Raw genomic sequence first — 27,102 nt, forward strand, 5'->3', positions numbered from 1 at the left:
TTTATTTTGAGTACTGTCGTAGCAACTTTAGTATTCTAGTCCATTTCATGCCAAATGAGTTTCTTCAGTGAAGTGTGAGTTGCAGGAGTCGAGTATGTTAGTAATTGACTGGATATGTTACACTATATGAATGCAGAAGGAAGTTAAACAATCAAACATTTTAAAGCTCACTGTGCTTCCGAGCAAAAACAGAGTACATTGTCCATAGGGTCATACATATAAACGTTACATTCACATATCTTGACACACACAGTTAGGTAACAATAACATAGTCATCATCATGACCTTTTTAACATCTAAGAATGGTATGAGAAACAACAGCACCAACTGAAACAAATTTATTGTTGACACTACATGAGCCTCATTTGTCACAGAATAAAATGTAAGATCGAATATGGTATGGAAATACACGAGTTGTAATGCGTGATATGATGACTGATGTGGTTTATTCTAACTCTTGGGATGATGTTCTCGTGAAGTTAGGAAGCTTACTAAGCCTCTTCCTTACCTGTTGATTTCTAATTATACGCCGTTACTGAATTTTCTGAATTATTCAAGTAATCTATGTCGAAATTAAATGGATAAAAGAAGAAAAATAAAGATATTAATGGGTAGTTTGGGACATAAATCGTTAAGGAACAGGAGTTAGAGAGCTTCCATTTCCGACGAGAATATGAGCCTTGGTGGTGTAGTGGTTTAAGGCGCCAATGGAGGGATGATTATATTCCGACGGCGCTTTGATTTGAATTCGAAAGTTTTTTTGTTTTTGTTTTTGATCATGCAGTGTCATTAAGTCCCTGGAATGGCCACTTACTCCTAACCCTTTAGAACTGACTTTTTTTTTTTTTTTTTTTTCCGCTGTCAACTGAATTTACATGGTCAAGAACAGATCTCTGGAAATTATATATGTAAAACACCTCAGGTTCGAAAAGGCCATGTAAAGGTTAATATAATTATCTGGATTTAGTAAGAAAAAAAAGTCACCCATCTGATGGGTTTAGTAATCTGGACAATACTAACCTAGCCTGGTGACTCAGCCAACAGGTAACCATTTTTCAACAGGTGACTAAATCATTAGGTAATCACGTTGGCAGGAAACATCGGCAGGTAATAAATGGACAGGTGACATCAGCAGGTAAATGGTCAGCAGGTCAGGTAACATCACGGGCAATTACTGCACCAACTAGCCGCTGCAGTAGCCCTTCTCGTCGCCTTCCTTCTGCTGGCACCACAGACCCGTGGCACACTTGCCGTACAAATTCCAGGTGCCCCCACACTCCTCACCCGGGCCCTGTGACGGAGAATGGGATTAAGGCCATTAATGCCATTAATTTCGAAGTTTAAGGAAGCTCCCTAACCCCTCTTCCATTGCAATTTATTTTAGGGACATGGTAGGTTAATATCCTGCTCATTATTTATGTACATATGGCCATATTAGAAGGATTTATATAAAGCAGACGAGGACAGTAATGAGCAATATGCAAAATAAATTGCTTATGAAATGGTGTTAGGGAGCTCACATAACCAATGAAAATACGGCCCCAAGAGTGGTTAAGTTGGGTTGGTGTGGGTTAGGCTGAGAAAGATTAGGTTGAGTCCGTTTATGTTAGGTTAGTTTAACTTAGCCAGTAATGATGACTGTAGATTGGGTTGGGTTAGCTTAGGTATCTTAACTTTGCTGGTAACCAAGATTGCAGATGAGGTTAGGTTTGGTTAGGTTAGGTTACGTACACCGTATTCAGTTTGTTAGAATCTTAGATTGCAAGTTATATGAGAAAAGATTTGGTTTTGTTAGCCCTGCTTTGGTTAATTAGGTTAGGTTAGGTTAGAGTTAGATGTGGTGTGGCTGTTTTTTATTTTATTTTATTTATTTATTTTTTTTGATGAGGTTGGATGAATTGGGCTGGGTTGAGCCGAGGTGTGTTGGGATGAGATAAGAAAGGTTGTGGAGAAGAGTGTAAAAATATTTATAGCAAGACCATTTTACTGAGCATAACATTGAAGTGTTTGCAATAATAATATAATAACTTGCCTTTAACCTTTACTTCAGTAGTACCAGATAATTTTACTGGTTAAAAATAATGTATCGTAATGAATAGGTTGTTGAAGCTTGTTCCTAACCATCCGGTTCGAAAAATCTATTCTAAGCTGAACAGAATGAAAATACGTGATCAGAGAGAAGGGGTTAGAAAAAGCTACAGTAGAAACAATATAGACTATGAGAGAGGAGAGGAAAAGGATGAGTCTAGGTGGAGTGCAAGATTTATAGGCTAGGCCATATTAGCATACAAATATATTTTGGAAAAAAGAAAACTTATGGTGCATCGATGTGAGCTGCAGAAAACTCATTGTAATGTGGATTGGCTGGTTACAAGAAAATGATATTTTATTATAACATTCAGATGAAATGAATGGTTTTCCATCGTAGACAATTCAGGTAAGTGCTGCTAGCAGGTGAGAGATGCTGTCAGAACAAACGATATCTGAAGAGAGGCTGATTGGAGCGTGCTGATTGACTTTCAGGTTCAGCTTACTTTTACTGATCAGAGTCCGAGTGGAAAAAGCTGACGTAATCAAATGTAATTATAATTTGGAATTTACTTCACCAACCTGCCTACCAACGTATTTAAATGCTTACCTACGTACCTATTCGCCCATTTTCCAGTCTACATACCCAGCTACTTATCTACTAACCCGTCTACCCACCGACCTACTGTACTTACCTTCGCACATACAAAGCAGCAGTCACATATATCCGTCACCACGCCATACTGACAGCCCAGTGGAAAGCATGTGCATCTCTCTTGGTAATTACACGGGAGGCAGCTGAGGGCAGTGACGCTGGCGAGAAACAGGAGGTTACAATGTGAGAAAAGGAGTGGAGAAAGCAGAATAAGATGAGGAGAAATGAAGAGAAGTGGAAGAGAGGGGGGGGGGGAGGAAGCTGGGATACGAGTAGAGAGAGAGAGAGGAGGTAGGGAAGAAGGAGGGAGACCTGAGAGAAGGAGAGTGGGGAAGAAGAGAGGATGAAAATGGGGCGGTAATGTTAGGAAAGGAACAGAGGGAAGAAGAAGGGTATGAAAGAGGTAAGAGTGGTTTGAAGATGGAAAGGCAGGACGTGAGAGAGAGAGAGAGAGAGAGAGAGAGAGAGAGAGAGAGACAGACAGAGGGTGGACGAGAAGGGGAGGGAAGGACGGAGGGGAACTGAGGAACGAGTTGATGCAGTGAGGTAGAACTGATAATACAGAATATATATATATATATATATATATATATATATATACACACACACACACACACACAAACACACCGCTCGCTGGTGCAGTGGTAACGTTCCCGCTTGCCAACTGGTGGACGGGAGTTCGCGCCTCGCTCAGGTTGCGAAAAGTTTCACTGACGAAGTGGGTGGTAACTATCCCCCTTGGCAAGGGGACGGGTGTGCGCGTGTGTGAAGGTCAGAGCCGTGCCCTTAGATCGGACTATATGAGCTCTCAGCTCCCTTCCGGGAGGGTAAAAGCTGACCATCACGACCATCAAGTGATCCTGACCGACCCGGTGAATTACACACAAGGTAAAGGCTGCGAATGGAAGCACAGGATAACAGTAACAAACTATATTATACAGGAAACACGCTGCTTTCATACTAAATAAAAGAATGTTTTGCTTACCATGCTACATAATGCCCACAAGCGCTAAGGTAATAAACAGCTTCATGGCTGGGGACGGTGAGAAGATATCACAGGTACAAATACAGCGAGAGAAACAACACCTTCACCCTAACCTGTCTTGAGTGGTACTGAGCTCCAGGTGTTTCGGGCTCGGGCCCATGTTAATATACACTCTGGAGTTTGGATGTTTTAGCTTTTCCCTACTTTCAGTAATGGCAGTCGCGAAGCATATGATGACTAGTAGCACCGCAACCATTAAATCTGTAGTCAAAAATTAAATATCTTAGTTTAAGATATTTAACATGGAAGGTTTCTTCCACTATACAGATCTATGATTTCAATGAATTGTACGAATATCTTATTTTCATTTTGGCAGTTCGTGTGATAGAAAAACTGTAACCAACAACTGGAAGCATATTCGGCGTCTTTCAACCCCGTCTCTTTCATCTGCTGTCGTTGATTTGCCATCTAATGGTGACATCACGCGTATTGAATTGCCCACTGGCTACCCAATGGCCACGTATCAGACCAGTGTAAACACCACCCTCTTGCTATCTGTCAAGTCATATAGCAAGTATTTGTGAAAAATTTTATATCTATCTACCTGTCTACCTACCTGCTTACCTACCTATCTCCTTTCCTATCTATATCTATCTATGTCTATTTATCTATCTATATACGTCTATCAGTCAATCTATATACACACACGAGTATATTAGGGTTATAACTTTTAGACTTATTTTTCAAATAAAAGGTAGCCTGTATCATAAACTGATGAACTTCTGTTTAAAACAAAGGAAAAGCCTTAATTCCTCTCACTTAAAAGAAAAAGGTCACCTCCAAAGCAAAAAATGGATTACCATATATTTAACTTTACCACACTCAAGTTTTATCATATTCTTAATTTTTGTATAGATTTTTTATAACTTTACAGACTTGCACAGATTATAAAACTGTTTAGCACTTTCTAGAACAGTTTGTAAAGTTCTGGTTTGGTTTAACATTGTTTAGAACGTTTTAGAATAATGTAAATATTATAAAACGGGACGCAGTTTTTCAGCATCTAACAGTTATCTTCGCAGTTTGCAGGTGAACAGTCAGCAAAGTAATTCCTTGGTGTCTTACTGTTATTATATATATATATATAATATATATATTTTTTTTCAGATAAGCATGTCACACACAAAAAGTCATACAATCGTAAAGAACAAGGATGTCTGGACCAATAATTTGGTGCAGTTCCAGCAGTCACATAGAGGAAGAGGAATTGTGCCTTTAGAAGAATATTCATGAGAAGAAAAATGCAGAATACCAAACTGAATGCAATTTGTTGGATGTTACCAGTTTCTTGGAACAAAAATCAAATTAAGACAAGAACGAATAATCGAAATATCCAAAGAAGTTACAAAATTATGGGAGAAAAAACTGAACTTTCCCCATATTGTTTTCCCGGTTACCGTCTCGTTACAAACTTCCGTAACAAGGGTGGCACCTGTTATTATATCAAAACCCAATATGCAGCTGACACCATTTTAAACTTCACTTCACCCAGTTTTGATTACTCATTGTATAAACTAAACTGTAAAAATATTACAAAATATATCTGTGTAGTCTACCGCTCCCCCAGTGCTTCTTCGGAACCCAGTGTATTTGATTCCATTTCCCCACAGTTGAGTAACCTTAATCTTGCCCTTAGCACCGAAATTACCATTTTGGGTGATTTAAACATACAAAATGTCGAATGGTTATTGCATTCTGCCAGGACTTTGACGATGCTGGTCTAGAGTGAAAGATGTTTGCAGAATCGTTTAATCTCACGCAACTGGTAAAGCAACCAACCAGAATACCAAATAATCCTGACGATAATGCCCGTCTTTTGGATCTGTTCCTGATAAATAATCCAAATCAGTACAGGATAGAGGTATTTTCTCCACTTGGATCCTCTGACCACAATCTCATCAAAGCCTCATCAGTTAGCCCCCCCAAAACTCCCCGCCCTGAACCTGTCAGGGTGACTCGATGGCATTTTAATAGGGCAAACTGGGATGAATTTAGAAATTATCTTGCTGACATTCCATGTCAGTCTTTCTTCTCTAGTGATGTCAATTCTACCCAGTCCCCACTAGCTGGTATGGATTTATTCGTACTAAGGCAACAGTTCATTAAAAGATCAAACTCTCCAAAATGGTTTGATAGCAGCTGTGCCAGAGCAACAGCCCAAAAGTCATTAGGATATAACTCTTACTTAAAATAAAAAACATCTGAATCACTCTCTCAATTTTAAATTGCTAGAAACCATGTAAAAACTGTAATAAATCTTGCTAAATCAAACTTTCTTCAAAACCTAGCTTCAAAAGTACTTAACAACCCTAATGACAATAGAATATTCTGGTCAACTCTCAATTCTTTCAATAGTAATTTTAATAAGTCATCATCCATTCCCCCACTAAAGTCTCCAGTTGGCAACATTACAAATGGCCCGCGTGGGAAAGCAGATATCTTTGCTAGTTCAGTTGTCAGATTTTCTACCTTAGAGGAAGCCAGCCAGAACTTCCCAGCACTAGAACTTGACTCTCCCGAAATTGTTCCACTTAAAATACGGACAAGGTACATGAAATCCATCCTAGACAATTTACGTACCAACAAAGCTCCAGGCCCAGATGGAATTCCGCCAATTGTTTTGAAAAAGTGTTCCCCAGAACCTGCCTCTGTTCTTGCTAAATTATTCAGACTATGCATACAGTACGTACTTCATCATTCCCAAACTCATGGAAAGAAGCCAATATCCACCCAGTTCCAAAGAAAGGAAGTTCCTCTGACCCCTCTGATTACACACCATTAGCTGTCACGTCTTCTCTTGGTAAGGTGTTTGAAACTGTAATTAATAAGCACGTAGTTGAACATCTTGAATCCAACAACTTAGTGACAGACAACATGGTTTTCGCTAAGAAAGATCTACCATTGACATAGTCTCTTGACTTATACCATCCATCAATCAGGTGACCTAGACGGAGAAACTCATGCAGTAGCCCTGAATATTTCTAAAGATTTCGACAGAATGTGGCACAGTTCCCTGTTGTCCAAACCCCCTTGCTATGAACTAAACTCTTTTGTTCCTTTGATTTCCTCATATCTCAGCAACAGAAAAATAAAAGTGGATGATGTATATTTCAATTTCCACTCAGTTATCGCCGGGGTGCCTCAGGGATCAGTTCTGGCACCAACCCTGTTCCTCCTTCATATTAATGCTCTCTTATCTGTCACCAACAATCCCATCCATTCATATGCAGATGACTCAACACTTTATAATTCACTCACACTAAGATATCCATTTACAAAGTCTGATATCTCTAACTCTCAACTCAGTACAGCCATCTCTAAATCAACACTTATCCACGATCGGTGAATTGGGACAAAATAACCTTGTCTCATATATTGCTAGTAAAACTAAATATATACAATTTACTAATAGACAGGTATTGACAGAATCGTATATAACTTTCAGTACTAGAAATATTCCCATTCTATACGTACTGAAATTCTCGGCGTCTCACTGTACTGTCACCTCTGTGATCCCGACTGTTACATGGTCAAAAGGGGCAGAAAACAAGTCGCTATTGATGACCACTGTGTGCTGGAACGGTCTGGAACTCAGATTGATGGAGACTCCCATTAGCTGCCTCTTCGGTTGCGTTTATTACATTTCAAGTGGCCAAGTTAAGAGTGGTAGCATGCCAAAATGACGGGGCCAATCTCCAACTAGGCCAACCCAAGCCCAACCTTCGCAGTTACCCAGGATGCTCTAAGTTTCACATTAACAAACTACTAGGTAAGCTCTATACCACGAGTTCTCAAGGGTTATACAAACAATAAAGTTCGAGTGGGAGGGAATGTGTATTAACAAGACCAATACGTAGAAATCTTCCCCAGCAACTTACTTTATAAATTAAGCCTGAATCAGTTGGCACATTGTTCTAAAAATATATCTCTATATGGTCCTAATATCAAATCCACAAAACTTAGCTCCTCTGTCCCGGTCCAATGTGTTTCTTCATAATCGTCCCTCTGTGCACAAATTTCACTGGTCCAGTCCTCTGCCACTGCCGACCTAGACTTCCACACTGGGACCTTGACTCACTCAGGTACTTAGACCTCCACACTGGGACACGCTAGAAGTTAATATGTATAATGAATAACTATTGTTCCCAATGCAAGTAATCCCTTCACATGATCAGGAAGGTCTCTTAATAAAGAAAAATGAGTTACAACACTTGGCATCTCAAGTAGTAACAGAATAACACATGGCACTACAGACACACTGGTCTGATCAAAATAATACTCGTACTTATTGTAGGGATAACATGGAAGAAAAATATAGTAACATACACAGAAAGCATAAATAACTAACTCCATGAAAATCATCACTGCATCAATATCATTGTGCCTCACAAAGTAACTGTGTGAACATTTACTCACAACATAGCCCTAATAAGTACTGAATTGCAAAGTCATTTCAACATAATAATAAATACTTCACAGTCCCTGGGCACCTGATACTTGGCCTACAAAAATCACACATTTATCTGAGGCTCAGACAGAACTCTGTAGCATTTCGTAATCCAGTTACTAAATAATAATACTATACAGTACAAATATATGGGAAATACCTCACTATCCAGCTCAAAAATGTAGGGGAGGTGAGCGGGAACACAGGACTCGCTTCTCCAAAAGCTAATGGCGTCACCGTTACACCTCCTGAGGAACGACACGATTCTACCCGAGTTCGTTTCTTAATTTCGTCACTAGTATCACTCGTGTGATATCACTATTCGCGCTTTAACATACTAGACATATTATTAATTTCAAATTACTTACAGAATTCCTTGGAGGTGGGGGGGGGAGAAGCTGACGACAGTACCGTCCACCTGTCATCCATCACGGCCGGTGAGCGAGTGAGACGCCAAAATTGCGTGGTGCAAGAGGGGAGGGCGATGACGGCATACGTAATTTAAGATTTTAATTATTACAGACTCGAGATAGACTCAGTGTGATGTCTTTCCCGTTACAATCGATTACTCAAAAAAAATAACATTCTCTAGTTACAATAATTACTCAGCAACCTCTCTCTCTTTATACTCTTACATCGAAAAATAATGAAAATTATCGTGCTTTACATCACTTTGCGCACGCGTACATTATGCTGGATTATGTGAACAAAGGCACATGTTCCCATCGACTCGAGATTTTATATTATAAAGAGACTTAATACTAGTGAATTACAGTAGGAAAAAAAAGTGACTTAGCAACTAGGTAATTAATCTATGTTCTGGACACGTCCGTATGGTAACAGCCATGCCTCGGCCACTCTCTCTCACTTAACCGAACGTATGGTCATATAAAATAAACTAGATACAACTCATTATCACTTCCCGGCACTACATCACTTAACAATGCCCTCAGCTGGACTCTCATGTCAGATCACTTGGTAAAAGCGCCTCAGTGAAACTTGGATTATTGTACAGAGTCCGTAACTTCTTCACTGACGAGCAGTTATAAGAGTCATGTGCACTCTCAGCTTGAATATTGCTCACCCTTGTGGAATGGATGTGGAGAGGTTGCATTAAAAAAACTAGACAAAATTCAGAACAAAGCTGTCAGAATTATGAATAACCCTGCTATTACTAATAAACTACTTCCCCTACAAGTATGAAAGAATGTTGCCTCCCTTGCATTATTATACAGATATTTTTATAGCAAATGCTCAGACGAAGTTGCGTCCATTGTGCCACCTTTCCATGCCTTCCATCGTGCTACATGGGCATCTGGCAGCGCTCATGACTGGAATGTCACTCATCCATAATGCAGAACTTCTGCTTATCAGAATTCTTTCATTCCCCGAACTGCATCTCTCTGGAACTCGCTTCCCCAGAGTTGTTTCCCTCCAAACTTCAACCTACAGCTGTTCAATCTAACTGTTACAGATATTATATGAACAGAGGACACCAGTAATCTGGTGTATGGATGTTTTTTTTTTTTTTGTATTCATTTTTTTCCTTGCTGTGTTCTGTTATTAAAAAAAAAAAAAAATGTGTTAGATCAAGCAATACAAGCAAAGCTTGACAAGGTGCTAAAATCTTACGATGAATGTGTCAAGAGTGGAAAATATGATGCCCTACAAAAACTTTGTAATATCACAAAAGTAAATGGTCAATGGTTATCCACTGAAGATAAACAACTCTACCACCTAGAAGTGCAAAGCAATGGAGAAGTGGGGTACTCAATAGGTCAAGTTGCAAGGAAGGAAACCATTCACCCTTCAAAAAGACGAAAAGTGCCGAATGAACCTATATTACCATCACCATCTTACGATCTTTCATCTAGTGGTAGTTGCACTGAATCTGATGACAGCGAACATAAGGATGAACAAATTAGAAAACAGAACAAAAGTAAAGTTGCAACTTACTTCATGACATCTGCTGGAGTATCGACAAAAAAAGCGGCTAAAATATGCAGACAATTGTCACTTGATGGTGTTGATATTCCAGCTCCAAATCAAGCAGCAATTTACAAGTCAATAAACAAAGAGGCTGCTACACTGTAGGAGGAAATGATTGAAAAGTTACAGCTGGAAACATGGTCTTTACATTTCAATGGAATGCGGATTGATGAAAATGAGTACCAGGTAGTACTACTTAAAACTGAAAGAACCGAAATACATTTCGATGGATTGAGTTTGAGTAATGGCAAGGCTGAAACTGCCGCCGAAGGAATTGCAAGTTGTTGATGAATATAACTTATGGCATGCAATAAAAATGATCAGTGCTGATACAACTAGCGTTAACACTGGAAAAAAGAGTGTTGTTGTCAGATTACAACAAATGTTCTCGGATAAGAGTTTCAACAAACCACAATTTGTCGGCTGTCAGGATCACATTCTGGACAGGACTCTCCCTTTGGTGATGGACGAAGAACTTGGTGCTAATACCAATTCTCCAGACATCGAATAGCGATTTGTGTCTCAACTAATAAAGAATTACGAAAAACTAAAATCACAGTTGTTAATGGAAAAGAATTATGAAAAGCTAAAATCACAGTTTGTTAATGGAAGAGATCCTTGATATGTCAGGATGGAGAGATGACATGAAGTTTCTGTACTATTTAACACGAGTATTTAGATTCTTTGAAGAATAAGGGCATTTTCCTTTGAATAACTTTCACAAAATTCCAAATATCAGTAATGTGAGCTGGAATTCAAGAGCACTTCTCACTATCCTTTCATTCATTCTTATACCTACAACAAAGAAGACTTTGGAGAAGATATGCAGATTCATTTCGTAAGAAAGGGCAGAGTACTGGTTTCCTAATTAGACGTACAGTCGTGGCCAAAAATAATCATCTATCCTCCTGTACCTCGTCCTCAGACTGACTTCTTTATGCGTGGCACGTCACACTGGGGTAAGAGGGGCTGAGAGGGAGGGGCAAGGGAGAGAAGGGCATGTGGGTGGGTGGACGTGTGATGGTGCAGGGATGGAGTGAGGGAGGGGAGGGAGGGTAGGTAGGGAAGGGAGAATGAAATGCGAAGTTGTGGCCACATAATTTGTCGATTTTCTTTCACTCGGGACAACATATAAAGGAGTTACTATTGGGTAGATAATGCTGCATTACAATTTGTATAGCGGCGTCAGATAACAAGCGTTAGACAGGTGGTGATATCAAGCACTGGCTCGTGAAAGACGTATACCGACGTGATGGATGACATCAAACATTAGTGCGGAGCCAGATATTTGTGTTTATTCGTGTATTTTGACTTCAGACGCAGAATGGAATCTGGATGGCTTTGACTTCCGTAATGTTTGTGTAAGAAACGTCCTCTACCCTTACATGCAATTAATTTTTGGAACTAAATATTATATATAACCTTTGACATGGCTGTGTCCACACTAAATATGATCACCCTTGCAGAATACACTCCCTCTATACAGTAACCACCATGTGAATGCAATAATCATTTAATGACATCTCTGTATGAAAAGGCTATTTAAAATAAATGTGCATAAAAGGTAAATAAATTTGATGTCTGTGCTCATGGGTGATATAGTAACGGTATCTCTCACTACCTGTTAGAGGGAATATGAAACAAAATCCTACCTAAACTCCAAAAATAAATCTGTGTCAATATTTACCGACACTGGTCAAGCCAAAGCAACCAGGATTCCTGGTCCAGGAAAGCCTTAGTAAGTAGTCCAGTGGCCTCATGCCTTAAAAACCTCATGCAGGCTTCGCGGCACCGTTCCCGGGAAACTGTGTTGTTGATGGTTTGCTGGTTTCGTCTGAACAGCTCTCACTCGTCTTTGGTGTGCTGGAGGAGGCTTCCACGTATAAGGTGACAAGATTTATTGGAGCTAAAAGCGGGATATTGTCGTGTGTGTGTGTGTGTGTGTGTGTGTGTGTGTGTATATATATATATATATATATATATATATATATATATATATATATATATATATATATACAGAGAGAGAGAGAGAGAGAGAGAGAGATACACTGACTTAAATGCGAGTGACAGCGACGGCTGCTAGGCAACACCTCACCCTGAGGCTGCTAATTAAACACTAATGTCTCAAAAAAAACTCCAATGACCAATATACTGTACGATACGGTGAATGGGCCGACCATAGTTACCAGATGGTGTTACAGATTTTATATTAATAATTCGGTATTTCATTTGTAGGCATAATTTTACTAATTCATCATAATTTCATAAAAGTAGGTCATATTACATCTAATGTAATAATAATTTTTTTAAAAGCGGGATATTTTAAATAATATTCACAAAAAACAGGATATTTTATTCACAATTAAAAAGCGGGAGATAAAAAAAATAAATAAATAAAGCGAGACTCCCGCCTAAAAGCGTGACTCTGGTCGCCTTATCCACGTGTTGACAATCTGGGCCTAACTCAGTCTTGATGGCTGTGCACTAATATTTGATGTCACGTCAGTACAGTATATTTCTCTCACAAGCCAGTGCTTGATATCACCACCTGTCTAAAGCTTGTTATATGACGCTGCTATACAATGTGTAATGCAGCTTTTTCTACCCAATAGTAACTCCTACATAAGTTGCTCTGAATAATAGAAAATAGACAAATTATGTGGCCACAACTTCTTATTTTATTATCCCTTCCCTACCTCCCCTCCCTCCCCTCCCTCTCTGCACCATCACTTGTCCCCCCCATCCACCTGCCCTTCTCCCTCTGGCACTTCCCTCTCAGCCCTTCTTACCCCAGTGTGACTTGCCACGCATAAAGGAGCCAGTCTGAGGCACGTGGTACAGGAGTATAGGTTATTTTTTATGGCCACGTCAGTACAATGAAAATGACTTCAAGAACTTGTCATAAATATTGAAACCTTACAAAAAAGCACTAAACTCATTGCAGAATCACTGGAAGCAGGAGCCATCATTACTCAAGATACCAAGAAGTAATCAGTGTGCAGAACGTGCAATCAAAGTGATGTAGGAACTTTATGCTGCCTGCAGAAACAAAGCCAAACTGCAACTTAGATTTATTCTAGGTAATAAGCAGTGATTTTAAGTGTTAATGCATTTGTATAAGCTCTTTATTTTTCTTATTGTACATGTTAGTATACACTTGCAAAAATCGATTTTTTTTTTTTTAAATTTCGGGGTGACCATTTTTAAAACTGAGAGGAATAAGAGCTTTTTGTTTAGTTTCAAGCAAAAGTTCATCGACCTTAGGTACAGGAACATGAGGTTGTAAAAAAGTTTTAACGCTAATCTATCTATCTATCTATCTATCTGTCAAAGTTTTAACCCTAATCTATCTATCTATCTGTATATATGAATACAAGAGGCTGTCTCAGGAAAATGTAAGCACAATTTAATGAGCAACATATGGTTTCATAAGTTTTAAGTGGCCCTTAAATTTCCTTTTGAAGATTTACCTCTACCGCCATAACAACGATAATTGGTGGTGCAGTCTGCCTTAAACTTATGGAGGCGTGAAATGTCACGTCACGTACGAAGGGTTGTCCAAACGTAACTTCCTCACTGCCACTGCCACTGCCACTTTCATTTACACACGTTCTCAGAATCCGGTAACACATAAGTACCAGTTTCCACCTGTCGCATTTTACACATATGTGTACGTCTTTCATGTTTATCAGAGGGAAGTTTATGACTGAAGCTGCGCTTATTAAGGAATGCATATATTACCATTACAGTGTGCATACATTTCTTTGAGCCAATCTTCTATCTACCTATCTCTATATCAATGTCTGCCTACATGTACAGTATATTCATCTATCTACCTATCTATATTAATCAGTCAGACAAGCTATTCTACGTATTTAGTACAGTTAAAACCCCAAATTTAGTAAGAACTGGTATAAACTAGCCAGAATCAGAAGTCACATTTCTTGTATTTCATCACTAGTATATCCTAAGCAGAACTATTTTTACCACTGGAGGTTGGAGAAAACTCCAAATGCAGGACTGGAGTGATTTTAATTTTAGTGTTAGCTAAACATGTCAATCAATACCAGTTTCAACAACCGCATAGTTTGAGAGAACTACATGTCTGACACCTCAATGATATCTTGGTGCCATAAAAAAATACGGTGTCAGGCACTTCATGAAATAAAATGGTTAGTTTTCGCTGGCGTCAAAACAGTTATAAACTATACTAATCGTATCCACACGATAAATGGATGCACTCTCGTGACTGTATATTCAATGTAACTCAGTGTTGTGCGAAAATGTGCCTTCCCATTACAATTCTTTCTCACTGAATGCAGCGAAAATCAGGTTATGTCTGTCTACATATGGTGTGCGAACTTGACTTCCAGAGGACCTCAGTTACAGTCGTTATGTTAGGTAGCTTCATTGTTTTCAGTTAGTTAATCGTGAATTAATTGTCAGAAGGATAACATTATACTCCTGACTCCAGTACTAAGATAATCAACAGAATGGAACCTCCACCTCACCTGACCGCCCTGCTGGACTAGAAACAGAAAATGGACAGAAGGAGAATCATTTGTGGGTCATACTCCTCAAATATCGCATTACGGATGAGTATCCATTGTATAACATGTACTAAGACATCAAGGCCTTATCTGCCCTCCCTTCAGTATTTCTGAAAAACTTGAATTTTGCTAACGGGTTTTCTCCCTAGTAAACTGTACCTAGTGACAAACTTTCCCAGTAACCAGACAAACTCACCTTGGAGGTTTCATTGAAATCGAAAGAAATGGTCTACGAGGAGTTAAACACACACACACACACACACACACACACACACACACACACACACACACACACACACACACACACACACATGTGCAGGCATCAATTAGCTACCAAGCATGGGTTACTCATATGGCAGAACTTTACGAAAACTTTTCAGGACTTCTGTTAACAAGAGCTTGGAGCAGAGATGTTAAGACTGAAAGAACCTGGTCAGAGACTGAGATGGGTAAGACTGAGAATGGCATGAAATGATTATATATATATATATATATATATATATATATATATATATATATATATATATATATATATATATATGAAGCCCCTGCGGTACAATGGTAAAGTGTGAGTTATCGTACACTGAGGAACGAGGGTTCGCTCCGCCAGGGTAATAAACTTTGGGAGCGTTTTCTGGCCACTTACTGCTTGGCGGACATAAGAGGTGCTGTGGTTGAACCAGTGTCGCATACTATAAAGTATGCTTGCACCCAGTAGGCTTGAGCGGGCCAATTACACTTGGTTCACAGACTGCACACATATCCAAAGCCACTCCAACACCACAATGACATTTACAAGCACTTCTCACCCCACATGCAATCTCTACCAGACAGCCTAAGCCACTTTGCAGAGATATATTGACTGTATCGTCCCCACTTCGGTCGGGATAGGCCGGTCCTACAGTGGACACTCAAACGGCTGATAAAATATATATATATATATATATATATATATATATATATATATATATATATATATATATATATATATATATATATATATATATATATATATGTGTGTGTGTGTGTGTGTGTGTTTGTGTATGTGGAGGTAATGTTATAATGAATCTCGGAAAACGGAGTTGGATGCGGTAGATTAATAAATGTATGTATAGGAATGAAATTGATGGGAGACCGAGGAGAGAATGAGGGGAAAGATGTGAAAGTGCATAGAATTCAATATGATTTGGGAAGGAGCAGAGGGAGACTGACAATGAGTGGGCTGTAGAGAAATGAAGATTGATTAAATAATGAGCGGGAGAGGACGTAGAATGATGTCAAACGATGTGTAGGAAACAGTCTTGTTAACCTCAGTCGGGAATGTGTTAAATAAGGTCTTTATCACTTTCCCGTTGGTGTGAATTTGCGTTTCAACTTTGTTTATAACACTGTCGCCAACATGTGTTACTACTGGATGTTTATTCTAACCTGACGAAGATCCCCCATGTCCGTTCAGCTCAGCTGATGGCAAACAGTAATCAGACAAGTGGATCGCTTTAACTATAACTTTTTCCCCTTAACATGGTTCAAGTTCTCGTTTTTTGTGATATATTTAACGAAACTCTGTGACAGGAAAAGATAATAATGCAGCTCCATATCCTTTCCACAGCACTTTTTCATGATTATCACAATAGTCTAGTGTAAATCTCTTGGTAAAACTCAACGTTCAAGATGACGAGATGACAATTTTAGGTCAAGTTAGAGTAACACAAGTACAGTAAGCAATGAGACTCATTCTTCCTCATAGGCAGGGTTTATAGACTACCAAGCAATAGATATTCAGTATTCTTGTAGCTGGAGTGACCCAGTACTCCCAGGTAACAACGAGCCAACTAAAGTATATCATGTGACGTGGACCTATCCCTTTATCACTTTGTGATGGAGCTGCAGACATTAATATCGATCAATATCTTAGTGATTAATAATAAGAGTGTGGCCAAGAAGCCTGCAGACGTTTCAGAATTTAAGTAACAGTTTCATGGTTATTTAGATAAAAGAAGATTAATAAATCTCCTCAACTCTACATCCATATCCTATGTATGTATGTGTATATGAAATAAATGGATCTGTGTGAGATGTGTCTGCTGGGTCTGCGTAACCATAACAACGATAATTGGTGGTGCAGTCTGCCTTAAACTTATGGAGGCGTGAAATGTCACGTCACGTACGAAGGGTTGTCCAAACGTAACTTCCTCACTGCCACTGCCACTGCCACTTTCATTTACACACGTTCTCAGAATCCGGTAACACATAAGTACCAGTTTCCACCTATCGCATTTTACACATATGTGTACGTCTTTCATGTTTATCAGAGGGAAGTTTATGACTGAAGCTGCGCTTATTAAGGAATGCATATATTACCATTACAGTGTGCATACATTTCTTTGAGCCAATCTTCTATCTACCTATCTCTATATCAATGTCTGCCTACATGTACAGTATATTCATCTATCTACCTATCTATATTATTCAGACAGACAAGCTATTCTACGTATTTAGTACAGTTAAAACCCCAAATTTAGTAAGAACTGGTATAAACTAGCCAGAATCAGAAGTCACATTTCTTGTATTTCATCACTAGTATATCCTAAGCAGAACTATTTTTACCACTGGAGGTTGGAGAAAACTCCAAATGCAGGACTGGAGTGATTTTAATCTTAGTGTTAGCTAAACATGTCAATCAATACCAGTTTCAACAACCGCATAGTTTGAGAGAACTACATGTCTGACACCTCAATGATATCTTGGTGCCATAAAAAAATACGGTGTCAGGCACTTCATGAAATAAAATGGTTAGTTTTCGCTGGCGTCAAAACAGTTATAAACTATACTAATCGTATCCACACGATAAATGGATGCACTCTCGTGACTGTATATTCAATGTAACTCAGTGTTGTGCGAATACGTGCCTTCCCATTACAATTCTTTCTCACTGAATGCAGCGAAAATCAGGTTATGTCTGTCTACATATGGTGTGCGAACTTGACTTCCAGAGGACCTCAGTTACAGTCGTTATGTTAGGTAGCTTCCTTGTTTTCAGTTAGTTAATCATGAATTAATTGTCAGAAGGATAACATTATACTCCTGACTCCAGTACTAAGATAATCAACAGAATGGAACCTCCACCTCACCTGACCGCCCTGCTGGACTAGAAACAGAAAATGGACAGAAGGAGAATCATTTGTGGGTCATACTCCTCAAATATCGCATTACGGATGAGTATCCATTGTATAACATGTACTAAGACATCAAGGCCTTATCTGCCCTCCCTTCAGTATTTCTGAAAAACTTGAATTTTGCTAACGGGTTTTCTCCCTAGTAAACTGTACCTAGTGACAAACTTTCCCAGTAACCAGACAAACTCACCTTGGAGGTTTCATTGAAATCGATGAAATGGTCTACGAGGAGTTAAACACGCACACACACACACACACACACACACACACACACACACACACACACACACACATGTGCAGGCATCAATTAGCTACCATGCATGGGTTACTCATATGGCAGAACTTTACGAAAACTTTTCAGGACTTCTGTTAACAAGAGCTTGGAGCAGAGATGTTAAGACTGAAAGAACCTGGTCAGAGACTGAGATGGGTAAGACTGAGAATGGCGTGAAATGATTATATATATATATATATATATATATATATATATATATATATATATATATATATATATATATATGAAGCCCCTGCGGTACAATGGTAAAGTGTGAGTTATCGTACACTGAGGAACGAGGGTTCGCTCCGCCAGGGTAATAAACTTTGGGAGCGTTTTCTGGCCACTTACTGCTTGGCGGACATAAGAGGTGCTGTGGTTGAACCAGTGTCGCATACTATAAAAGTATGCTTGCACCCAGTAGGCTTGAGCGGGCCAATTACACTTGGTTCACAGACTGCACACATATCTAAAGCCACTCCAACACCACAATGACATTTACAAGCACTTCTCACCCCACATGCAATCTCTACCAGACAGCCTAAGCCACTTTGCAGAGATATATTGACTGTATCGTCCCCACTTCGGTCGGGATAGGCCGGTCCTACAGTGGACACTCAAACGGCTGATAAAATATATATATATATATATATATATATATATATATATATATATATATATATATACATATATGTGTGTGTGTGTGTGTGTGTGTGTGTGTGTGTGTGTGTGTGTGTATGTGGAGGTAATGTTATAATGAATCTCGGAAAACGGAGTTGGATGCGGTAGATTAATAAATGTATGTATAGGAATGAAATTGATGGGAGACCGAGGAGAGAATGAGGGGAAAGATGTGAAAGTGTATAGAATTCAATATGATTTGGGAAGGAGCAGAGGGAGACTGACAATGAGTGGGCTGTAGAGAAATGAAGATTGATTAAATAATGAGCGGGAGAGGACGTAGAATGATGTCAAACGATGTGTAGGAAACAGTCTTGTTAACCTCAGTCGGGAATGTGTTAAATAAGGTCTTTATCACTTTCCCGTTGGTGTGAATTTGTGTTTCAACTTTGTTTATAACACTGTCGCCAACATGTGTTACTACTGGATGTTTATTCTAACCTGACGAAGATCCCCCATGTCCGTTCAGCTCAGCTGATGGCAAACAGTAATCAGACAAGTGGATCGCTTTAACTATAACTTTTTCCCCTTAACATGGTTCAAGTTCTCGTTTTTTGTGATATATTTAACGAAACTCTGTGACAGGAAAAGATAATAATGCAGCTCCATATCCTTTCCACAGCACTTTTTCATGATTATCACAATAGTCTAGTGTAAATCTCTTGGTAAAACTCAACGTTCAAGATGAGATGACAATTTTAGGTCAAGTTAGAGTAACACAAGTACAGTAAGCAATGAGACTCATTCTTCCTCATAGGCAGGGTTTATAGACTACCAAGCAATAGATATTCAGTATTCTTGTAGCTGGAGTGACCCAGTACTCCCAGGTAACAACGAGCCAACTAAAGTATATCATGTGACGTGGACCTATCCCTTTATCACTTTGTGATGGAGCTGCAGACATTAATATCGATCAATATCTTAGTGATTAATAATAAGAGTGTGGCCAAGAAGCCTGCAGACGTTTCAGAATTTAAGTAACAGTTTCATGGTTATTTAGATAAAAGAAGATTAATAAATCTCCTCAACTCTACATCCATATCCTATGTATGTATGTGTATATGAAATAAATGGATCTGTGTGAGATGTGTCTGCTGGGTCTGCGTAACTTCTCATGGTTGGGACAACTCCAGTGTTCGGTGTAACACTGCACTATGTCATGCAGCTGAGTTTGAGTTACAGAAACCTGAGTGTGTTAATGAGTGACTGTGTAAGCAATAATACATAGTTATTGTAATGGGTTTAGAAGGAACACAATGTAAAACGTCCTGTGCTTCAGAATATAAACACGACACAATGCCCATACATTCATACAGTTATGCCATATCACTCTACGCACACGTTTAAAATTACACATGCTTAGAGAATAATGCTTTTTATTGCCATTAGTATACCGATCTATTTTTCCCAATTCAGAATGGGGTGAGGATTAATAACAACACTACGTAAAATCATCATCATCTCTCCAATATACTGAGTATGTTTCCTATCCAATGTTGGGGTAAGGTATATGTCACGGGCAGGACTCAGATCCCAGGCCATATGAAGCATACTCGCACATTAACCCGTCTCCTACCACACCTTTCAGGTGTTAACCCTCAGTTATTTTTCCACCACAGGGGTCTGTTCTTGGACTAACAATTTTCCTCCATGGACCTATTTACAGCTTTGGACAAATTTCACCTCACTGATCTATTTCTTCGTTGGCATTTTTTCGCTCATGGAGATATTATGCATATGGACAATATTTTCTCCATAGGCTTCATCTCAAAGACCTATAACTTCTCATGAACATAAATTGCCGATGGGCGTGCCCTCCCCCATGAAACTAAGTTCCCTCTGGATCTATTGTATTTTCCCCCTTGAATCTATTTTTGCATAGACATTATTACTAATGGACCAATTTTGTCATAAGTACCTATATACCCCATTTGACCCCATGTTCCTACGTAAATCCATTTCCATAGAGATATATTCCCCAAGAACCTATTCCAACCATGAGCCTTTTACAAATGGACCTAATCCCCATGGAACTATTTTCCAACTACTCACCTTCACTCCCATACATCCACTTGACCTTCATACTCACTCACCCACCCACCTGCCTGCATTCCCACCCACAACACCTCATTTTCCATCCACTCAAGGCACCCCTCCCACCAACCCACTCACGCCATACTGCTCAGTCATCCAACCAGCCAGATCCATCCACTCCTCTCATTCTGCCCACTCCACCCTACCTCCTCCTACCCCCAGTCAGATTCACGCGCACCCCTTCACACCTGCACCCTGTCCAACCACTTACCCACCCTGCCAACTAATCCACCCACCCTACCTACCCCGATTACCATGCCCACGCCACCCAGTGCACCCACCTCAATTATCCGTCCACACACACACACTCACACACACACACACACACACACACACACACACACACACACACACACACACACACACACACACACCTATGCAGGCATCTATTTGCTACCAAGCATGGATTACTCGTATGACAGAACTCTACGAAAACTTTTCAGGACTTTCAACAGCCTGAAGCAGATATATTACGGATATATGTATATTCAGAGAATTTCTACCATGAATAAATAAACCGAAAATTCTTATTATTATTATTATTATTGTTGTTATTATTATGCACACACGTCTGACCATCACCCACACCCACACACACACACACACACACACACACACACACACACACACACACACACACACACACACACACACACACACACACTTGCGCTCCCGTCTAATAATTACCAAGTAAGGAACACGGTAGAATTCTAGAATAACTTTTTGGGAATTTTTCTAGTATACAGAGTGAATGAGGAGGCAGACACATCAAGATGGGCTGAGAATGATGTAAGTGAGGGGGAGATGACCGAGTGGGAGGTGTAATGAAAAAAAAAAATGTATATAAGTAAGAATTATGTGAAAATGCGGAGACAAAGACCAACATCAAGGTGGAAGACAGAAAAGACAGTGTATAGATGTGATGTTAATACAGTAGTAAGGAGAGGGAGGACGAGAACGAGTATTATATTAAGTGAGGAGGCTGGTAGAGTGAGAAAAAGGAACCGAGAGTAATGAGGTCGGATGCTTATGAAAAACTGCTGGTAATCTTTGTGTGCAGTGTTTACAACAACGTCCGTCACTGCCTCGTAAGTGTGGACTTGACTCTCAGTATTCATTATACAGTATCTCTGTCGTCAAGAAATATTAGTAGAATGTATTTATTCTAACCTGAAAAAGATTCTTAACCTGTTTCGGCTTATGTGATGGCCAAGTGTAGTCAGACCAAAGAGACGATTCTATTAGTAACCAAGAACACTTACTTCTTGCTTATAACGAAGGCTTATTCACGTAACTATTAAACTGCACACAAGGTGGGCGAGAGACCCAGTTCTGTCAGGTAAAAACCACCTCATATATTAATGCTTACGTTTGTGAATGGAACTTACATCACACTGTCCAGTGCATAAAGTTGTGAACATAAATATTGACTCACTTCTTTACGACGAAAAACGACACAGTTAACAATTTCGATACTTTGAAACCCGGTGATGCGATCTGTGGAACCAGTCAAGCTTTTCAGAATGGTATCGAAGATCTTCATAACTGTTTAATTAAAAAGTGGATCCCAGTAGACTACAGGAAGCTAACTCTGCAGTCCACCATCCTTCCACCATGAGGTGGAGTGTGCTTGGGGGAGGTGACAGGTGTTTGTGCATCCGGGCAGGTTGTCCGCCAGGGTGTGTTGGAGCCATCTCGGGAGGGCGCCACTCTCCAGCGTCAGATCTGTATCCTGTCCTTACATTACAAAGTGAACATGAGAGTACTGTATATGGTATGGATGAGTAACCTAATATCTATGCGGATCTCATTTTTATTTTGAGTACTGTCGTAGCAACTTTAGTATTCTAGTCCATTTCATGCCAAATGAGTTTCTTCAGTGAAGTGTGAGTTGCAGGAGTCGAGTATGTTAGTAATTGACTGGATATGTTACACTATATGAATGCAGAAGGAAGTTAAACAATCAAACATTTTAAAACTCACTGTGCTTCCGAGCAAAAACAGAGTACATTGTCCATAGGGTCATACATATAAACGTTACATTCACATATCTAGTGACACACATAGTTTGGTAACAATAACATAGTCATCATCATGACCTTTTTAACATCTAAGAATGGTATGAGAAACAACAGCACCAACTGAAACAAATTTATTGTTGACACTACATGAGCCTCATTTGTCACAGAATAAAATGTAAGATCGAATATGGTGTGGAAATACATGAGTTGTAATGCGTGATATGATAACTGATGTGGTTTATTCTAACTCTTGGGGTGGTGTTCTCGTGAAGTTAGGAAGCTTACTAAGCCTCTTCCTTACCTGTTGATTTCTAATTATACGCCGTTACTGAATCATCTGAATTATTCAAGTAATCTATGTCGACATTAAAAGGATAAAAGAAGAAGAAAAAAAAAAGATATTAATGGGTAGTTTGGGACATAAATCGTTAAGGAACAAGTGTTAAAGAGCTTCCATTACCGACGAGAATATGAGCCTTGGTGGTGTAGTGGTTCAAGGCGCCAATGGAGGGATAATAATATTCCGACGGCGTTTTGATCTGAATCCCAAACAGACAGCTATTTTTTTTTTTTTTTTTTGGTCATGCAGTGTCATTAAGACCTTGGAATGGCCACTTACTCTTAACCCTTTAGATCTGTAACTTTTTTTTTTTTCTTTTTGCAGCTATCAACTGAATTTACATAGTCAAGAACAGATCTCTTGTAATTATATATGTAAAACACCTCAGGTTCGAAAAGGCCATGTAAAGGTTAATATAATTATCTGGATTTAGTAAGAAAAAAAAGTCACCCATCTGATGGGTTTAGTAATCTGGACAATACTGACCTAGCCTGGTGACTCAGCCAACAGGTAACCATTTTTCAACAGGTGACTAAATCATTAGGTAATCACGTTGGCAGGAAACATCGGCAGGTAATAAATGGACAGGTGACATCAGCAGGTAAATGGTCAGCAGATCAGGTAACATCACGGGCAATTACTGCACCAACTAGCCGCTGCAGTAGCCCTTCTCGTCGCCTTCCTCCTGCTGGCACCACAGACCCGTGGCACACTTGCCGTACAAATTCCAGATTCCCCCACACTCCTCACCCGGGCCCTGTGACGGAGAATGGGATTAAGGCCATTATTTTCGAAGTTTAACGAAACTCCGTAACGCCTGTTTCATAGCAATTTATTTTGGGGGCATGGTAGATTAATATCCTGCTCATTATTTATGTACATATGGTCATATTAGAAGGATTTATATAAAGCAGACGAGGACAGTAAAGAGTAATATGCAAAATAAATTGCTTATGAAATGGTGTTAGGGAGCTCACATAACCAACGAAAATACGGCCCCAAGTTTGGTTAAGTTGAGTTGGTGTGGGTTAGGCTGAGAAAGATTAGGTTGAGTCCGTTTATGTTCGGTTAGTTTAAGTTAGCCAGTAATGATGGCTGTAGATTGGGCTGGGTTAGCTTAGGTATCTTAAGTTTGCTGGTAACCAAGATTGCAGATGAGGTTAGGTTTGGTTAGGTTAGGTTACGTACACCGTATTCAGTTTGTTAGAATCTTAGATTGCAAGTTATATGAGAAAAGATTTGGTTTTGTTAGCCCTGCTTTGGTTAATTAGGTTAGGTTAGGTTAGAGGTAGATATGGTTTGGCTGTTTTTATTTTATTTTATTTTATTTATTTATTTATTTATTTTTTTTTTTTTGATGAGGTAGAATGAATTGGGCTGGGTTGAGCCGAGGTGTGTTGGGATGAGATAAGAAAGGTTGTGGAGAAGAGTGTAAAAATATTTATAGCAAGACCATTTTACTGAGCATATCATTGAAGTGTTTGCAATAATAATATAATGACTTGCCTTTAACCTTTACTTCACTAGTACCAGATGATTTTACCGAAGATAAAACTAATGTATCGTACTGAATAGGTTTTTGTAGCTTGTTCCTAACCATCCGGTTCGAAAAATCTATTCTAAGCTGAACAGAATTGGTTGAAGGCAGAATGAAAATACGTGATCAGAGAGAAGGGGTTAGAAAAAGCTACAGTAGAAACAATATAGACTATGAGAGAGGAGAGGAAAAGGATGAGTCTAGGTGGAGTGCAAGATTTATAGGCTAGGCCATATTAGCATACAAATATATTTTGGAAAAAAGAAAACTTATGGTGCATCGATGTGAGCTGCAGAAAACTCATTGTAATGTGGATTGGCTGGTTACAAGAAAATGATATTTTATTATAACATTCAGATGAAATGAATGGTTTTCCTTCGTAGACAATTCAGGTAAGTGCTGCTAGCAGGTGAGAGATGCTGTCAGAACAAACGATATCTGAAGAGAGGCTGATTGGAGCGTGCTGATTGACTTTCAGGTTCAGCTTACTTTTACTGATCAGAGTCCGAGTGGAAAAAGCTGACGTAATCAAATGTAATTATAATTTGGAATTTACTTCACCAACCTGCCTACCTACGTATTTAAATGCTTACCTACGTACCTATTCGCCCATTTTCCAGTCTACATACCCAGCTACTTGTCTACTAACCCATCTATCCACCGACCTACTGTACTTACCTTCGCACATACAAAGCAGCAGTCACATATATCCGTCACCACGCCATACTGACAGCCTAGTGGAAAGCATGTGCATATCTCTTGGTAATTACACGGGAGGCAGCTGAGGGCAGTGACGCTGGCGAGAAACAGGAGGTTACAATGTGAGAAAAGGAGTGGAGAGAGCAGAGAGAATAAGATGAGGAGAAGTAGAGAGAAGTGGAGGAGAGGGGGAGGAGGAAGCTGGGATACGAGTAGAGAGAGGGAGAGGAGGTAGGGAAGAAAGAGGGAGACATGAGAGAAGGAGAGTGGGGAAGAAAAGAGGATGAAAATGGGGCGGTAAAGTTGGGAAAGGAACAGAGGAACAGGGGGAAGAAGAAGGGTATGAAAGAGGTAAGAGTGGTTTGAAGATGGGAAGGCAGGAAGAGAGAGAGAGAGAGAGAGAGAGAGAGAGAGAGAGAGAGAGAGGGTGGACGAGAATGGGAGGGAGGGACGGAGGGGAACTGAGGAACGAGTTGATGCAGTGAGGTAGAACTGAAAAAACAGAATTGATTATCTATCTATCTATCTATCTATCTATATATATATATATATATATATATATATATATATATATATATATATATATATATATATATATATATATATATATATATTATATATACACACAAGGTAAAGGCAGTGAATGGATGCACAGGATAACAGTAACAATCTGTATTATACAGGAAACACACTGCTTTAATACTAATAAAATAATACAGTTTTGCTTACTATGCTACCATAACGCCCACAAGCGCTAACGTAATAAACAGCTTCATGGCTGAGGACGATAGGAAGATATCACAGGTACAAATCACAGCGGGAGAAACAACACCTTCACCCTAACCTGTCTGTAGTGGTACTGAGCTCCAGGTGTTTCGGGCTCGGGCCCCTGTTAATATACACTCTGGAGTTTGGATGTTTTAGCTTTTCCCTACTTTCAGTAATGGCAGTCGCGAGGCATATGATGACTAGTAGCACCGCTACCATTAACTCTGTAGCAGTCAACTATTAAATATCTTAGTTAACACAGAAGGTTTCTTCCAGTATACATAGATACATGATTTCAATGAATTGTACGAATATCTTATTTTCATTTTGGCAGTTCGTGTGATTGAAAAACTGTAACCAACAACTGGAAGCATATTCGGCGTCTTTCAACCCCGTCTCTTTCATCTGTTGTCGTTGATTTGCCATCTAATGATGACATCACGCGTACGGAATTGCTCACTGGCCACCCAATGGCCACGTATCAGACCAGTGTAAACACCACCCTCTTGCTGTCTGTCAAGTCATATAGCTAGGATTTGTGAAAAATTTTATATCTATCTACCTATCTGTCTACCTACCTGCCTACCTACCTATCTATCTCCTTATCTGTCTATATCTATCAATTTTTATCTATTTTTATCTATATCTATTTATCTATCTATATAAGTCTATGTATGTATGTATGTATGTATTTATATATCTATGTATGTATGTATGAATGTATCTATCTATCTATCTATCTATCTATCTATCTACCTATATATATATATATATATATATATATATATATATATATAT

General features: G+C 39.3%; 1 protein-coding gene across 2 annotated transcripts; it reads right to left on the reverse strand.

The window, feature by feature from the left end:
- Positions 1-329: 329 nt before the first annotated feature.
- Positions 330-26,405, reverse strand: LOC145394742 (single insulin-like growth factor-binding domain protein-2). Of its 2 annotated transcripts, none has more exons than XM_080268529.1 (3): positions 26,266-26,391; positions 2,724-2,841; positions 330-1,291 (listed from the first exon to the last, which is right to left on the reverse strand). In XM_080268529.1, exons 1-3 carry the CDS (start codon positions 26,310-26,312, stop codon positions 1,184-1,186), a joined length of 273 nt encoding a protein of 90 aa, XP_080124655.1. In that variant the 5' UTR covers positions 26,313-26,391; the 3' UTR covers positions 330-1,183. The 2 variants fall into 2 exon arrangements, with proteins under 2 accessions (XP_080124655.1, XP_080124651.1); XM_080268525.1 differs by lacking the exons at positions 330-1,291; positions 2,724-2,841 and adding exons at positions 23,625-24,057; positions 25,516-25,633 and having other exon boundaries at positions 26,266-26,405.
- Between the last annotated feature and the right edge of the window lie 697 nt (positions 26,406-27,102).

This window comes from Coenobita brevimanus, chromosome 4 (genome assembly GCF_032717465.1).
Source record: "Coenobita brevimanus isolate Jiangsu-jjx chromosome 4, ASM3271746v2, whole genome shotgun sequence".
NCBI lineage: Eukaryota > Metazoa > Arthropoda > Malacostraca > Decapoda > Coenobitidae > Coenobita > Coenobita brevimanus.